The 17,129-nt window shown below is 42.5% G+C and overlaps 1 protein-coding gene across 4 annotated transcripts in view; it reads left to right on the forward strand.

Moving 5' to 3' along the window:
- LOC120046432 (fibroblast growth factor receptor 2-like) overlaps nt 1–17,129 on the forward strand; it is a 100,732-nt gene that overhangs the window by 11,901 nt on the left and 71,702 nt on the right. For 2 of the 4 annotated variants that reach the window (XM_038991658.1, XM_038991657.1), the window contains exon 3: nt 12,865–13,134. The exons of the other annotated variants lie outside the window; for them this stretch is intronic. In XM_038991658.1, coding sequence (XP_038847586.1) covers nt 12,865–13,134 — 270 coding nt within the window. The remainder of the gene's footprint in view (nt 1–12,864; nt 13,135–17,129) is intronic. 4 annotated transcript variants of the gene reach the window in all.

The following is a 17,129-nucleotide window of genomic DNA, read 5'->3' on the forward strand; positions in this document are numbered from 1 at the left end:
GAGTATGCATTCTATAGTATAGTTTGTGAGGTGTGTGTGCATGCTTATGGATGTGTGTGTTTATTATGACTTTTAGTCCTCCCACTCACACCTCTCTTTCCACTCCTCTCCTCTCACTAATTTGGGGTGGCAGGTAGCCTAGTGGTTAGAGCTTTGGGCCAGTAACTGAAAGGTTGCTAGATCAAATCCCTAAGCTGACAAGGTAAAAATCTGTCATTCTGCCCCTGAACAAGGCAGTTTAACCCACTGTTTCTAGGCTGTCATTGTAAATAAGAATTTGTTCTTAACTGACTTGCCTAGTTAATTAAAGGTTAAATTAAAAACTACAAGTGAGAGAAATGGCAGAGAAGAGTTAGCTAGTTCAGCACATATCAAAGCTGCAGGCTAAAGTAACCGCTCCTCTTTCCCCCGAGCTGCCAAACTAACCCTGATTCAGATGACCATGCTACATTATGGAGACATAATTTATAGATTGGCAGGTAAGGGTGCTCTCGAGCGGCTAGATGTTCTTTACCATTCGGCCGCCAATGCTCCTTATAGGACACATCACTGCACTCTATACTCCTCCGAAAACTGGTCATCTCTGTATACCTGTCACAAGACCCACTGGTTGATGCTTATTTATAAAACCCTCTTAGGCCTCACTCCCACTATCTGAGGTATCTACAGCAGCCCTCATCCTCCACATACAACTCCCGTTCTGCCAGTCACATTCTGTTAAAGGTCCCCAAAGCACACACATCCCTGGGTCGCTCCTCTTTTCAGTTCGCTGCAGCTAGCGACTGGAACGAGCTGCAACAAACACTCAAACTGGACAGTTTTATCTCAATCTCTTCATTCAAAGACTCAATCATGGACACTTACTGACAGTTGTGGCTGCTTTGTGTGATGTATTGTTGTCTTTACCTTCTTGCCCTTTGTGCTGTTGTCTGTGCCCAATAATGTTTGTACCATGTTTTGTGCTGCTACCATGTTGTTGTTATGTTGTGTCGCTACCATGATGTGTTGTCATGTGTTGCTGCCTTGCTATGTTGTTGTCTTAGGTCTCTCTTTATGTAGTGTTGTCTCGTGATGTGTGTTTTGTCCTATATTTATATTTTATTTATTTTTTATTTGGAATCCCAGCCCCCGCAGAAGGCCTTTTGCCTTTTAGTAGGCCGTCATTGTAAATAAGAATTTGTTCTTAAAATAAGAAATAGTTACTGCAGTGTCTGTTTTTATGATCACACACGTCTTCGAAAATCACACTGCTCTTTATGTACGCAACAAAAAAAGTTGGCAAAAATGTTTCATGCTAAAGTTATCTGGTTTTCATCTCTGTTTGAAATGGATATTTCTCCCTCTTTCTCCCAGTGACAGTTATTATCAGCATGGCTATCAGGTGTGACAGACTGTCACTGTCTCAAACTTTTTTATTCACTCCTCTCCTCTCACTAAACGACAGGATTGAGAAATGGCAGAGAAGAGCTAGCTAGTTTACAGCAGTGTCTGTTTTTATGATCACACACTTAGAAAAATCACACTGCTCTTTATGTACGCAACTCATGCTCCTTGGATACTGTTACTGTTGGTGCTTAGTCTGCTTACAGACATGACAGACAGTTGGACAGACGGAGTGAGAAAGATAGGCAGCTAGATAGACAAGTGTGTTCTGGTGTGAGAATTGGTTGCAGCCTCTTGCCACAGTCCCTCATAGAGCATAATTCCCTCTTGCCAGGATGGTGTGAATGAATAGAGGAGAGGAGTGATAGCCACGCTGATAATAACTGTCACAGAGAGAGAGGGAGAGTTGAATTGAGTTGAATTTAATTGAATTGAGAGGGAGAGAGAGAGAGATCCATTTTAAACAGAGACGAAAACCAGCCAACTTTAGTATTCCAACTTTTTGCTTACTTTTTTTTTTTTATATCTGAAAGGTATTGCCAGTGACAAAGCCTGTACTTTTATTTCCTTCAACTGACCTAGTCATGAGTTCAGTGTTTAAACGTCCCGCCAAATTCCCAGTATGAATGTCGCCTTTCATCTTACCGTCTTTGGCATGCATTAAATCATGAACATTCTATTGTTGTCCGACATCAAACTTATCTTTGTAGTCAGTCCATGGGCCAGACCAAAAGTTTGGCCACTTTGGGGTGGCAAAGGTTTGATGGTATTATATTGTTCCCCGCAAGCCCCTGATCAAATTGATGTATGATATTTTCTCCCAAAATGTTATAAATCGTGTTGTATGGGAGTCTTTTCAATAGAATCTTTGCAGGCTGATAAAGAAAGGTTGAGACATGTTGGAATGTTCACATGCTCATTGAAATTGACTGTGAAACAACGATGAAACTTTCTGTTTGGTAGATCTCATCTTAAAAACCATGGGATTTGGCACATTTTTGCCATCAGAACTAATGATTTACCTAGACTGACTGTCACGCCTGCTCCCGCTTCTCCTCTCTGGCCCTGGAGGGCGCCCATTACGTGCATCAGCACTCATTGGACTCACCTGGACTCCTTTACTTTGTTGATTGCCCCTCTATATCTGTCTGCTCCTCAGTTTGTTCCCCGTGTCAGTATTGATGTCGTTACGTTTGTTTCTTGTCCGTTTTCCATTAAATGTTCACTCCATGTACTTGCTTCTCGTCTCCAGCATCGGTCCTTACACTGACTCATCATTGAAACAACAATGTTACAAATCACAGAACTACATATATGTTTTAGGGAAATTGGTCATACTGGGAAATAATAGAAGAACAAGAGATCCAGATCTGGTAGAGTATCGGCTTTATAGTTGCCAACTTTAATAGTCCCAGCAAGTTAACACAAATATTTAGTTAAACACAAGTCATCACTAAAAAGGAACATTGGTGATTATAATAATCTCTTCTGTCCCTGACCAGAAAATGTATTTCAGAAGAACAGAATATGAGTTGGCCTACAGTATGTTATCTGGCTATGCGCGATCCCATAGGCTGTAGGCCTGTTTTAATTTAGCAGACAAGATACACTACCGTTCGAAAGTTTGGGGTCACTTTAGAAATGTCCTTGTTTTTGAAATGTCCATTTAAAATAACATCAAATTAATCAGAAATACAGTGTAGACATAGTTAATGTTGTAAATGACTATTGTAGCTGGAAACGGCTGATTTTTAATGGAATATCTACATAGGCGTACAGAGTCCCATTATCAGCAACCATCACTCCTGTGTTCCAATGGCACGTTGTGTTAGCTAATCCAAGTTTAATAGTAGATTAAAAAAATAAAAGAGCTGGCACACACCCAGAATAATAGTTTGTGTCGAGGTGCTTACTAACGGCGAATACTCCTCAGGGTGAGGAAGGCACAGTGATGCCGAAACGTTGGTAAATACCCATTAAATTGCTGGGGGATTATACATGGAGTGTGCAACTTTCTTTATTTTGATAGTTTATAGCTAATCCAAGTTGATCATTTTAAAAGGCTAATTGATCATTAGAAAACCCTTTTGCAATTATGTTAGCACAGCTGAAACCTGTTGTCCTCATTAAAGAAGCAATAAAACTGCCCTTCTTTAGACTAGTTCAGTATCTGGAGCATCAGCATTTGTGGGTTCGATTACAGGCTCAAAATGGCCAGAAACAAAGAACTTTCTTCTGAAACTCGTCAGTCTATTCATGTTCTGAGAAATGAAGGCTATTCCATGAAAGAAATTGCCAAGAAACTGAAGATCTAGTACAACGCTGTGTACTACTCCCTTCACAGAACAGCACAAACTGGCTCAGAACAGCACAAACTGGCTCTGACCAGAATAGAATGAGGAGTGGGAGGCCCCGGTGCACAACTGAGCAAGAGGACAAGTAGATTAGAGTGTCTGTAAGTCCTCAACTGGCAGCCTCTTAAGGATCCGCCCATTTTTTTCAATTTTCACCTGAAATGACATACCCAATCTAACTGACTGTAGCTCAGGCCCTGAAGCAAGGATATGCATATTCTTGATACCATTTGAAAGGAAACACTTTGAAGTTTGTGGAAATGTGAAAGGAATGTAGGACAATATAACACATTAGATCTGGTAAAAGATAATACAAAGAGAAAAACAACTTTTTTTTTGTATTGTTTTGTACCGTCAACTTTGAAATGCAAGAGGGAGGCCATATTGTATTATTCCAGCCCAGGTAAAATTTAGATTTTGGCCACTAGATGGCAGCAGTGTATGTGCAAAGCTTTAGACTCTTCAAAATAGCCCAAGACTGCCCAAATGTGCCTATTTGTTTATTAATAACTTTTCAAGTTCAAAACTGTGCACTCTCCTCAAACAATAGCATAGTATTCTTTCACTGTAATAGCTACTGTAAATTGGACAGTGCAGTTAGATTAACACAAACTTAAGCTTTCTGCCAATATCAGATATGTCTATGTCCCGGGAAATTTTCTTGTTACTTACAACCTCATGCTAATCGCATTAGCCTACGTCAGCTCAACCGTCCCGTGGATGGGACACCGATCCCAAAGAAGTTTTAAATAGTACCCGCAAAACACCAGTCTCAACATCAACAGTGAAGAGGCGACTCCAGGATGCCATATCTCAGACTGGCCAATAAAATGAAAAGATTAAGATGGGCAAAAGAACACAGACACTGGACAGAGGAAGATTTGCAAAAAAGTGTTATGGACAGACGAATCTAAGTTTGAGGTGTTCGGATCACAAAGAAGAACATTCATGAGACGCAGAAAAAAAATGCTGGAGGAATGCTTGACGCCATCTGTCAAGGATGGTGAGGCAATGTGATGGTCTGGGGGTGCTTTGGTGGTGGTAAAGTGGGAGATTTGTACAGGGTAAAAGGGATCTTGAAGAAGGAAGGCTATCAATCCATCTTGCAACGCCATGCCATGCCATACCATGTGGACGGCGCTTAATTGAAGCCAATTTCCTCCTACAACAGGACAATGACCCAAAGCACCGCTCCAAACTATGCAATAACTATTTAGGGAAGAAGCAGTCAGCTGGTATTCTGTCTATAATGGAGTGGCTAGCACAGTCACCGGATCTCAACCCTATTGAGCTGTTGTGGGAGCAGCTTGACTGTATGGCACGTAAGAAGTGCCCATCAAGCCAATCCAACTTGTGGGAGGTGCTTCAGGAAGCATGGGGTGAAATCTCTTCAGATTACCTCAACAAATTGACAACTAGAATGTCAAAGGTCTGTAAGGCTATAATTGCTGCAAATGGAGGATTATTTGATGAAAGCAAAGTTTGAAGGACACAATTATTATTTCAATTAAAAATCATTATTTATTACCTTGTCAACGTCTTGACTATATTTCCTATTCATTTTTCAACTAATTTCATGTATGTTTTCATGGAAAACAAGAACATTTCTAAGTGACCCCAAACTTTTGAAGTGTGTATACTTATAAGTACCGTGCCATTATTTTAGATTGTGATTTTATAGTAAGAAGAATATAATTGATCTAGAAAGGATGTTTTTCCCATTCCTGAGTGAGTGTGCATATGAAGTGGCTATGTTGAGCGTAAAAATTGCAATTTACTCTAGATTTAGAGTTATTTAGTTGTGAATTATACAAACCTTAGAATGTCTTAGAAATCAAAACATACAGTGCATTCGGAAAGTATTCAGAGCCCTTGACTTTTTCCACATTTTGTTACGTTACAGCCTTATTCTAAATTGGATTAAATAAATAAAAAACTCAGCTATCAACACACCATACCCCATAATGACAAAGCGAAAACAGGTTTTTAGAAATTTTTGCAAATGTATATAAAAAAACAAACAGAAATACCTTATTTACATAAGTATTCAGACCCTTTGCTATTAGACTCAAAATTGAGCACAGGTGCATCCTGGGTCAAACGTTTCGGGTAGCCTTCCACAAGCTTCCCACAATAAGTTGGGTAAATTTTGGCCAATTCCTCCTGACAGAGCTGGTGTAACTGAGTCAGGTTTGTAGGCCTCCTTGCTCTCACACGCTTTTTCAGTTCTGCCCACAAATGTTCAATATGATTGTGGTCAGGGCTTTGTGAGGGCCCCTCCAATAGACTTTGTTGTCCTTAAGCAATTTTGCCACAACTTTGGAAGTATGCTTGGGGTCATTGTCCATTTGGAAGACCCATTTGTGACCAAGCTTTAACTTCCTGACTGATGTCTTGAGATGTTTCTTCAATATATCCACATAATTTTTCTACCTCATGATGACATCTATTTTGTGAAGTGCACCAGTCCTTCCTGCAGCAAAGCACCCCCACAACATGATGCTGCACCTCCGTGCTTCACGGTTGGTATGGTGTTCTTCGGCTTGCAAGCGTCCCCCTTTTTCCTCCCAACATAAGGATGGTCATTATGGCCAAACAGTTCTATTTTTGTTTCAGGACATTTCTCCAAAAAGTGCAATCTTTGTCCCCATGTGCAGTTGCAAACCGTTGTCTGGTTTTTTTATGGCGGTTTTGGAGCAGTGGCTTCTTCCTTGCTGAGCGGCCTTTCAGGTTATGTTGATATAGAACTCGTTTTACTGTGGATATAGATACTTTTGTTCCTGTTTCCTCCAGCATCTTCACAAACTCCTTTGCTGTTGTTTTGGGATTGATTTGCACTTTTCACACCATAGTATGTTCATCTCTAGGAGACAGAATGCGTCTCCTTCCTCAGCGGTATGACAGCTGCGTGGTCCCATGGTGTTTATACTTGCGTACTATTGTTTGTACAGATGAACTTGGTACCTTTATGCGTTTGGAAATTGCTCCCAAGGATGAGCCAGACTTGTGGGGGTCCACATTTTTTTTCTGAGGTCTTGGCAGATTTCTTTTGATTTTTCAATTAGTCTATCAGAAGCTTCTAAAGCCATGACATCATTTTCTGGAATTTTCCAAACTGTTTAAAGGCATAGTCAACTTATTGTATGTAAACTTTCTGACCCACTGGAATTGTGATACAGTGAATTATAAGTGAAATAATCTGTCTGGTAACAATTGTTGGAAAAATGACTTGTGTCATGCACAAAGTAGATGTCCTAACCGAAACTATAGTTTGTTCACAAGACATTTGTGGAGTGGTTGAAAAACAAGTTTTAATGATTCCAACCTCCAAGTGTATGTAAACTTTCGACTTCAACTGTATGAAGGCTGTTATGGCTAACTGCAATATTAGTGTATTGTCTTTTCTCAATACTTGAGTGTCATTTGTAGTAAAGTCTAGGCAACAAATAACATTGAATTGTGTTCTTTACATTTTTTAGCTGTGAGTTAGGTTCACTTTAACCACTTTTTATTTTACAAGCAGACTGAGCATGTAGATCATATTCTTTGTTGTTTATTTAGTTAAAACCTGTATTTCCCCCTAGCAGGGATTTTTTGCACGTTTCGGGGAAACAAAAAAATAAGTGTCACCTATTTGGGCCCTCACCAGTTTGCATCCCTAGTCTATATAAGTTCCCACAATTGACAATGCATGTCAGAGCAAAAACCATGCCATGAGGTCAAAGGAATTGTCCGTAGAGCTCCGAGACAGGAATGTGTCTAGGCACAGATCTGGGGAAGGGTACCAAAAACTGTCTGCAGCATTGAAGGTCCCCAAGAACACAGTGGCCTCATCATTCTTAAATGGAAGAAGTTTGGAGCCACCAATACTCTTCCTAGAGCTGGCTGCCAGGCCAAACTGAGCAATTGGGGGAAAAGGGCCTTTTACAGGGATGTAACCAAGAACCCGATGGTCACTCTGACAGAGCTCTTGAGTTCCTCTGTGGAGATGGCAGAGTCTTCCAGAAGGACAACCATCTCTGCATCACTCTACCAATCAGGGCTTTATTGTAGAGTGGCCAGATGGAAGCCACACCTCAGTAAAAGGCACGCAGCACACTTGGAGTTTGCCAAAAGGCACCCAAAGACTCTCAGACCATGAGAAACAAGATTGAACTCTTTGGCCTGAATGCCAAACGTCATGTTTGGAGGAAACCTGGCACCATCCCTACGGTGAAGCATGGTGGTGGCAGCATCATGCTGTGGGGATGTTTTTCAGCGGCAGGGACTCGGAGATCAAGGCAAAGATGAACGGAGCAAAGTACAGAGAGATCCGTGATGAAAACCTGCTCCAGAGCGCTCAGGACCTCAGACTGGGGTGAAGGTTCACCTTCCAACAGGACAATGATCCTAAGCACACAGCCAATACAATTCAGAAGTGGCTTCGGGACAAGTCTCTGAATGTCCTTGAGTGGCCCAGCCAGAGCCCAGACTTGAACCCGCTCTAACATCTCTGGAGAGACCTGAAAATAGCTGTGCAGCGACGCTCCCCATCAAATCTGACAGAGTTTGAGAGGATCTGCAGAGAAGAATGGGAGAAACTCCCCAAATACAAGAGTGCAATGCTTGTAGCGTCATACCCAAGAAGATTGCCTTTGCATTGATGTCAGAGTGGTTAGTTAGTGGTCTTTAGTGAGTTGGGTACTACCAATGCATGTCCAGAGTGCATAGTAGGAGGTTACCGTGACTCAATGAATCATGAATGGCAGTGTGGTGGTAATACAGTCACCACAACAGCCCTAACCTCTCTAACCTTACTAGTGATTTAGTGAAATATGTTACCTAATCATTTTGTAGCCATTAGTTCAATGGCTTGTTGACAAATTTAATTGAAATTATGCAATTGGTGAAAAAATCTATCCTTTTGCAATTGTGAAAGATTTTTTTTAGGAATATTATGGATGATTTCTTATTGCTTGAACATATTTTTTGGGGGGCACTTTTTGGAATCATTTTGCTAATATTTTATAAATATTCAAAATTTAGCAAACGTTTTTCAATGCATGGTTATATTTGTAGCTAAATACCTGCAGTCAACTTGTGCAATACGTTAGGAGATAAAGCAGATTGTGTTCTTCATTTCACCTGTCACATTATTTTGCATTATGAAGCTTACCGTCGTTCCCCAGAGCAGTTGAGCTCGTCACGTGTTTGTAAATAGCACAACCAGAGAAAGCGTTTTATATTGAAAGTCAAGTGTTTTTTTTTGCTTCAATAGAGTTATCAGGGATGTGCAACTACAGTTTTCCTTCACAGAAAATACATCAGTGCAACACATTCGGCAGAAAATAGCTTCATTGTCATCAGATGACAACGGAAGTGCAACACTATTTGGCTGACAGCCACACAAGTAAATGAGACAATGAAAAAACGATGCAATGGCCATCATATTTATAATGTTTATCATAGAAAGAATGTAACCAGCTACATTTCCTAATGTTTTGCTTAAAGTTAATCTTGCATTTTACCAGAGAAAAGTAGGCTGGCTGCACCAAGAAAAGTACAAGAGAAGTAGCTACACATCAGTCAGAGCGCTGTATTTTGATAGAATGCCCATTCGTGATTTCTCATCCGAGTGGAGAAGTGCAACTGAAGCAAAAAATTAGTTTGATGCTGTGCAGAAATTACAATAAGAAGTATTTTTGATCTGCATTTACGAAACGCAGCAAAATATTTGTAATGTGTTTTATATTTTTTTTGATGGGGAGAATGGGAGGGAGAGCTGACTGTGGTAGGAATGGAGAGAGGTGTCTCGGAGTAAGATGAGTTCATATCAGAACACATCCTCCTGTGGTGTAGAAGGAGGAGGATGAGCTGAAAAGTCTGCAGTGGTGGTTTTCAAAATCCTCAACCACTGAGATGCTGCATTGTAACAAAGTCCATGGCCACAATCTACTGTGTGGGTTATGGTTAGTGAATTTGGAGTGCGTGTGTTTCGAGGTGTAAGTGTGATTGGCCCCATGCTTCCCATGAATATTTGTGAATCCTGAAGGTGTCAACAGGTTTAGGGATGGGTCAGGGTCAGGTCAACAGAGTCATGGGAGGAGGAAAAGGAGGCGAAAGAGAAGAATGAGAGAGGAGAGACATTGATGAAGATGGACAGATGTACACACAGTAGAGAAGAGAGATACAGCAGCTCAAAGTAACACTTAAGCATACCTTTCCAAGTGTTCACCATTTGGAGTCATTTAACAATGTCCTGCCCCACCCCCCATTCTATGTGTGTGATGGATGGTGCCTGTCATAGTATATGGCCATCCCCTCTCAGTTCTGTGTATATTAGCTTTCTGTGCACCCCTTCTCTCTCACCTGTTTTAATAGAGAGGCCTCGCTCCCGAACTGAGCGCCAGGCCTGTATCAGGCCTAGTGGAAGGCAACAGGAACAGCTCTTTCCACATGCTTTGATCACACAATGGAGGGAAACGCAGAGTCAATAACAATGCAATTAAAGTAGTATAGGAAACTATGTAGGGGAAAAAACTAAGGTGGTGAATATAGCCCCCATCAATCAACATGCACACTCCTCCTCAGACCATGCACAGTGGGTGGTGGGTGGAGAGGGATGGCTTAATTATTTCCGGAGTGAAGGAAAGATAAAAAAATATCCAGTACCGGAACTATACCTGTGTGGGGCAATGTGCCCGGGGCGAGCGCTTAGAGCACACACGTTCTGGCATGGCCGGCTGCCTGCAAGTGGAATTAACTTTCTCTTCCTGCTCAGGGGTGGGAGTTAATGTAACACACACAATGAAGGTGGAATGTACTTAGGGAGGTGTGCTGAGATACAGGAACGGTTGGGAGTGCCTCTGTACTATGCCTCTAATTATTACTGTACAGTCAGCCAAATGTGGACTGTCTAAGACACGTTAGCCACGTACACTATTTATTTTATGGAAAACAAGCGCACACACAATATTGCAATTAACAATCCAAAAATCTTGCACCTCTGCCATGGTTTGTTTTTGTAATGAAGGGTTTTACTGAGTGTTGAAATCTGTAGACTGAGAGCGAGAGAGAGAGAGAGAGAGGGCTGGAAAACAGAGTAGTTAGACCTTTGGTTAGGTCAAGGTTTTGTCTTCTGTCTAGCTGTCCAAAAACAAGACAGGAAGAAAAAAAACTGAGTGCTCCCTCTAAAACAGCTTTCACCCTTTCCTGTCTGGATTTTCTTTCTGATGGGTGTAGGGGATTGAAAAAATACACTGAACAAAAATATAAACGCAACATGCAACAATTTCAAAGATTTTACTTAGTTACAGTTCATATAAGGAAATCAGTCAATAAAATAAAAATCATTAGACCCTAATCTATGGATTTCACATGACTGGGAATACAGATATGCATCTGTTGGCCACAGAGGTGGGGGCGTGGAAAAAAAGGTAGGGGCGTGGATCAGAAAACCAGTCAGTATCTGGTGTGACCACCATTTGTCTCAAGGAGCTCGACACATCTCCTTCGCATAGAGTTGATCAGGCTGTTGATTGTGGCCTGTGGAATGTTGTCCCACTCTTCAGTGGCTGTGCGAAGTTGCTGGATACTGTCGGGAACTGGAACATGCTGTCGTACACGTTGGTGAGTAGGCAGGCCATGAAAGAACTGGGATATTTTCAGCTTCCAGGAATTGTGTACAGATCCTTGTGACATGGGGCTGTGCATTATCTTGCTGAAACATGAGGTGATGGCGGCGGATGAATGGCACGAAAAATGGGCCTGAGGATCTCGCCACGGTTTCTCTGTGCATTCAAATTGCTGCCAATACCATAACCCCACCGCCACCGTGGGGCACTCTGTTCACAACGTTGACATCAGCAAACCGCACAACATCATACAGTACACGCTGTCTGCCATCTGCCTGGTACAGTTGAAACCGGGATTCATCTGTGAAGAGCACACTTCTCCAGCATGCCAGTGGCCATCGAAGGTGAGCATTTGCTCACTGAAGTCGGTTACGATGCCAAACTGCAGTCAGGTCACGACCCTGGTGAAGACGATGAGCACGCAGTCTTCCCTGAGACTGTTTCTGACACTTGTGCAGAAATTCTTCAGTTTTAAACCCACAGTTTCATCAGCTGTCTGAGTGGCTGCATGAAGAAGCCAGATGTGGATATCCTGGGCTGGAGTGGTTACACGTGGGCTGCGGTTGCGAGGCCGGTTGGACATACTGCCAAATTCTCTAAAACGACATTGGAGGTGGCTTATAGTAGAGAAATTAACATTCAATTATCTGGCAACAGCTCTGGTGGACATTCCTGCAGTCAGCATGGCAATTTCTTGCTCCCTCAAAACTTGAGACATCTGTGGCATTGTGTTGTGACAAAACTGCACATTTTAGAGTGGCATTTTATTTTCCACAAGGTCCACAAGGTGCACCTGTGTAATGATCATGCTGTTTAATCAGCTTCTTGATATGCCACACCTGTCAGGTGGATGGATTATCTTGGCAAAGGAGAAATACTCACTAACAGGGATGTAAACAAATTTGTGCAGAACATTTGAGAGAAATTAGCTTTTGTGCTAATGGATCATTTCTGGGATCTTTTATTTCAGCTTATGAAACATGGGACCAACACTTTACATGTTGTGTTTATATTTTTATTCAGTGTATATCTTGTTATTTTGGAGGTACCTGTCTTTCTCTGCTGTACTCACACTGGCTGGTATTTGTGCTGAAAGGCAGGGGGTCTTTTTATCTGTCTGGCCACAGTGATTGGTTGTTATTCTCACAGGCTTTGCCTCCACCTCCACGCCACTGTCCACTCTCTACCCTCTGCTTTGGGCCATAACTGCATGCTTTACACATGAAAACACAACCCAACACTAAAGATAATGTTTAGGGTATGTCCTAAATGAGGGTTGTCATGTTAATATATGGTTTTAAGATTAAACAATTTGGGCCTCCTCTCTCTCTGTATCACTCCTCTTGGCTTTACGTTGATTTAAGTGCATCCATGGGGTTATGTGGTGTTTAAAAAAATAATATCTCTTACACTATTGCTTGTTTCTTCCTCTTCCACCTTTCTCCCTGTCTTTCTTCCCTCCTTTCTGTGCACACCCCTCCTCGGCCTCCCCCTCCCTTTTCTTTGCTCTGCAGAGCCTCCGACCAAATACCAAATCTCTAAGCCCACCGTGTGCTCGGTGCACCCGGGGGAATTGCTGAAGCTCAACTGCCATCTGCCCGGGGAGGTGGGGACCATCACCTGGACTAAGGATGGTTCCTCTCTGGGGGTCAACAACCGCACCCTGATAGAGCGGGAGGTGCTGCAGATCCGCGACGCCTCACCCAAGGATTCGGGCCTGTACGCTTGCAGCACCGTGGGCCCTCAGGGCAGCGACACACTCTGCTTCATAGTGAACGTTACAGGTGAGTCAGGTAGCCAGGCAGGAAGCAGGATAGTGGGTAACCAGCCAGTCAGGGCAGGGAGCAACCAATAAGCCAGGGCTGGGAGAAACGAGCTAGCCAACCAGCCTGCAAGGTCAGGACAGGGACAGACAAAGGTAGGGTTGGTGATAGTGTAGGTCCTACACTCTTAGAAAAAAAGGTTCTAAGTAGAACCATATAGGGTTCTTCGGTATGTCTCCATAGGGGAACCCTTTTGGTGCTAGGTAGAACCCTTTGCCGAAGGTACATCATTGATGTATACAGAGAAAAGAGTTGGCCCGAGAATTGAACCCTGTGGCACCCCCATAGAGACTGCCAGAGGTCTGGACAACAGGCCCTCCAATTTGACACAATGAACTCTGTCTGAGAAGTAGTTGGTGAACCAGGTGAGGCAGTCATTTGAGAAACCAAGGCTGTTGAAACCAAGTCCAGGTAGCCATTTGATTATTCGTTTAGGAGTCATATGGCTTGGGGGTAAAAACTGTTGAGGAGCCTTTTTGTCCTAGACTTGGCACTCCGGTACCACTTGCCATGTGGTATTAGAGAGAACAGTCTATTACTGGGGTGGATGGGGTCTTTGACAATTTTTAGGGCCTTCCTCTGACACCGCCTGGCGTAGAGGTCCTGGATGGCAGGCAGCTTAGCCTCAGAGATGTACTGGGCCTTACACACTACCCTCTGTAGTGCCTTGCGGTCGGAGGCCGAGCAATTGCCGTACCACGCAGTGATGCAACCAGTCAGGATGCTCTCGATGTCGCAGCTGTAGAACCTCTTGAGGATCTGAGGACCCATGCCAAATCGTTTTAGTTTCCTGAGGGGGAATAGGCTTTGTTGTGCCCTCTTCACGACTGTCTTGGTGTGTTTGGACAATTCTAGTTTTGTTGGTGATGTGGACACCAAGGAACTTGATGCTCTCAACCTGCTCCACTACAGCCCCCTGTCACAAGAAAAAAAGTTACATGCATTGTGAGCTATGCTCCTACTGAGATACGCTGTCTTTCCCCACCCTAATCGTTGATGATTGATCATGCAGATAGGAGAGAAGGCCATAGAGAAGCCAGATTTAGACATCACATAATTTAGCAGTTCCATTTCAAGTCATGCTGTTGATAGAAATAATTTATAATAATTTACCGGTTTCTCGCAGTTATTTATCCTAGGAAAAGGGAGTGGGTTTGGGTGGTAAATCTTGCTAACCTGTTTCCCGGTATTCAACCCTCCAAATTGATTATTGATGCTACCTAAATCATTATAACTGGAACCATCTCACTGGTATATTAAGTCCAACTACTAACAAATTGGATTTAAAAATATATAGTGCCAGTCATAAGTTTGGACACACTTACTCATTCAATAGTTTTTCTTTATTTTTACTATTTTCTACATTGTAGAAAAATAAACTATGAAATAACACATATGGAATCATGTAGTAACCAAAAAAGTGTTAAACAAATCAAAATATTTTTCATATTTGAGATTCTTCAAAGTAGCCACCCTTTGACTTGATGACAGCTTTGCACACTCTTGGCATTCTCTCAACCAGCTTTATGAGGAATGCTTTTCAAACAATCTTGAAGGAGTTCCCACATATGCTGAGCACTTGTTGGCTGCTTTTCCTTCACTCTGAGGTCCAACTCATCCCAAACCATCTCAATTGGGTTCAGGTCAGGTGATTGTGTAGGAAAGTTCATCTGATGCAGCACTCCATCACTCTCCTTCTATATCAAATAACCCTTACACAGCCTGGAGGTGTGTTTTGGGCCATTGTCCGGTTGAAAACAAATGATAGTCCCACTAAGCGCAAACCAGATGGGATGGCTCATCGGTACAGAATGCTGTGGTAACCATGCTGGTTAAGTGTGCCTTAAATTCTAAATCAGTCACAGACAGTGTCACCAGCAAAGCACCCCCACACCGCCTTCTCCAGGCTTCACGGTGGGAACCACACATGCGGAGATCATTCGTTCACCTACTCTGCGTCTTACAAAGACACGGCGGTTGGAACCAAAAATCTCAAATTTGGACTTATCAGACCAAAGGACAGATTTCCACCAGTCTCATGTCCATTGCTCGTGTTTCTTGGCCCAGCAAGTCTCTTCTTATTGGTGTCCTTTAGTAGTGGTTTCTTTGCAGCAATTCGACCATGACTGCCTGATTCACGCAGTCTCCTCTGAACAGTTGATGTTGAGATGTGTCTGTTACTTGAACTATGTGAAGCATTAATTAGGGCTGCAATTTCTGAGGCTGGTAACTCTAATGAACGTATCCTCTGCAGCAGAGGTGACTCTGGGTCTTCCTTTCCTGTGGCGGTTCTCATGAGAGCCAGTTTTATCATAGCGTTTGATGGTTTTTGCGACTGCACTTGAAGAAACGTTCAAAGTTCTTGACATTTTCCGTATTGACTGACCTTCATGTCTTAAAGTAATGATGTACTGCCGTTTTTCTTTGCTTATTTGAGCTGTTCTTGCCATAATGTGGACTTGGTCTTTTACCACATAGGGCTATCTTCTGTATACCACCCCTACCTTGTCACAATGCAACTGATTGGCTCAAACGCATTAAAAAGGAAATACATTCCACAAATTAACTTTTATCAAGGCACATCTGTTAATTGAAATGCATTCCAGGTGACGACCTCATGAAGCTGGTTAAGAGAATGCCAAGATTGTGCAAAGCTATCATCAAGGCAAAGGGTGGCTACTTTGAAGAATCTCAAATATTTTAACACTCTTTTACACTCTTTTGGTTACTACATGATTCTATATGTGTTATTTCATAGTTTTGATGTCTTCACTATTATTCTACAATGTAGAAAATAGTGAAAATAAAGAAAAACCCTTGAATGAGTAAGTTTGTCTAAACTTTTGACTGGTACTGTATGTCACTTATCAACCAATCAGTATACATGCAAAAACACAGATATTGAAGCAAACAATTCTTAAAATCAACCTGCAATAGAGCATGTTGGGAAATATGATAATGATGTGTGTGTTTTTTTATACAGAAAATACTATTTTGAAATTATCATGACACAAGGTGAGACCCAGATGCAGACACAGGAGGCAGATGGTTCGAGTCTTACAATATTTATTAATCCAATAGGGGAAGGCAAGAGAATGGTCATGGAAAGGCAAAAGGGTCAAAACCAGTACAGAGTCCAAAAGGTACTGAAAGGCAGGCAGAATCAAGGTCAGGTCAGGCAGGATGATCAGGCAGGCGGGAAAGAAGTCCAGAGTCAGGCAGGGGTCAAAACCGGGAGGACTATCAAAAAAAGACTAGAAAAAGGAGTATGGGAAAACCACGCTGGTTGACTTAACTAAACATGCAAGACGAACTGACACAGAGAGACAGGAAACACAGGGATAAATACACTGGGGAAAACAAGCAACACCTGGAGGTGGTGGAGACAACAACAAGGACAGGTGAAACTGATCAGGGTGTGACAGAAATAAATAAATAATGGAAAAGATATTAAATATGTCAGTACTGTACATGTAAAATGATTACAAACAAACATATTCCGAGATAGGTACAGTTTTAAACATTCTCACACGTCTTTTTATATTTCTTTTAAAAAATTAACCCTTTTTCTCCCCAATTTCATTTTATCCAATTGGTAGTTGCCGTCTTGTCTCATTGCTGCAACTCCCGTACGGACTCGGGAGAGGCGAAGGTCAAGAGCCGTGCGTCCTCCGAATCACAACCCAACCAAGCCGCACTGCTTCTTGACACAATGCCCACCGTGTCAGCGTGTACTGCGCCCAGCCCGCCACAGGAGTCACTAGTGCATGATGGGATAAGGACATCACTGCCGGCCAAACCCTCCCCTAACCCGGAGGACGCTGGGCCAATTGTGCTCCGCCCAGTGGGTCTCCCGGTCATGGCTGGCTGCGACAGAGCCTGGACTCGAACCCAGAATCTCTTGTGGCACAGCTAGAATTGCAATGCAGTGCCTTAGACCCCTGCGCCACTTTTTT

This window comes from Salvelinus namaycush, chromosome 4 (genome assembly GCF_016432855.1).
Source record: "Salvelinus namaycush isolate Seneca chromosome 4, SaNama_1.0, whole genome shotgun sequence".
Taxonomy (NCBI): domain Eukaryota; kingdom Metazoa; phylum Chordata; class Actinopteri; order Salmoniformes; family Salmonidae; genus Salvelinus; species Salvelinus namaycush.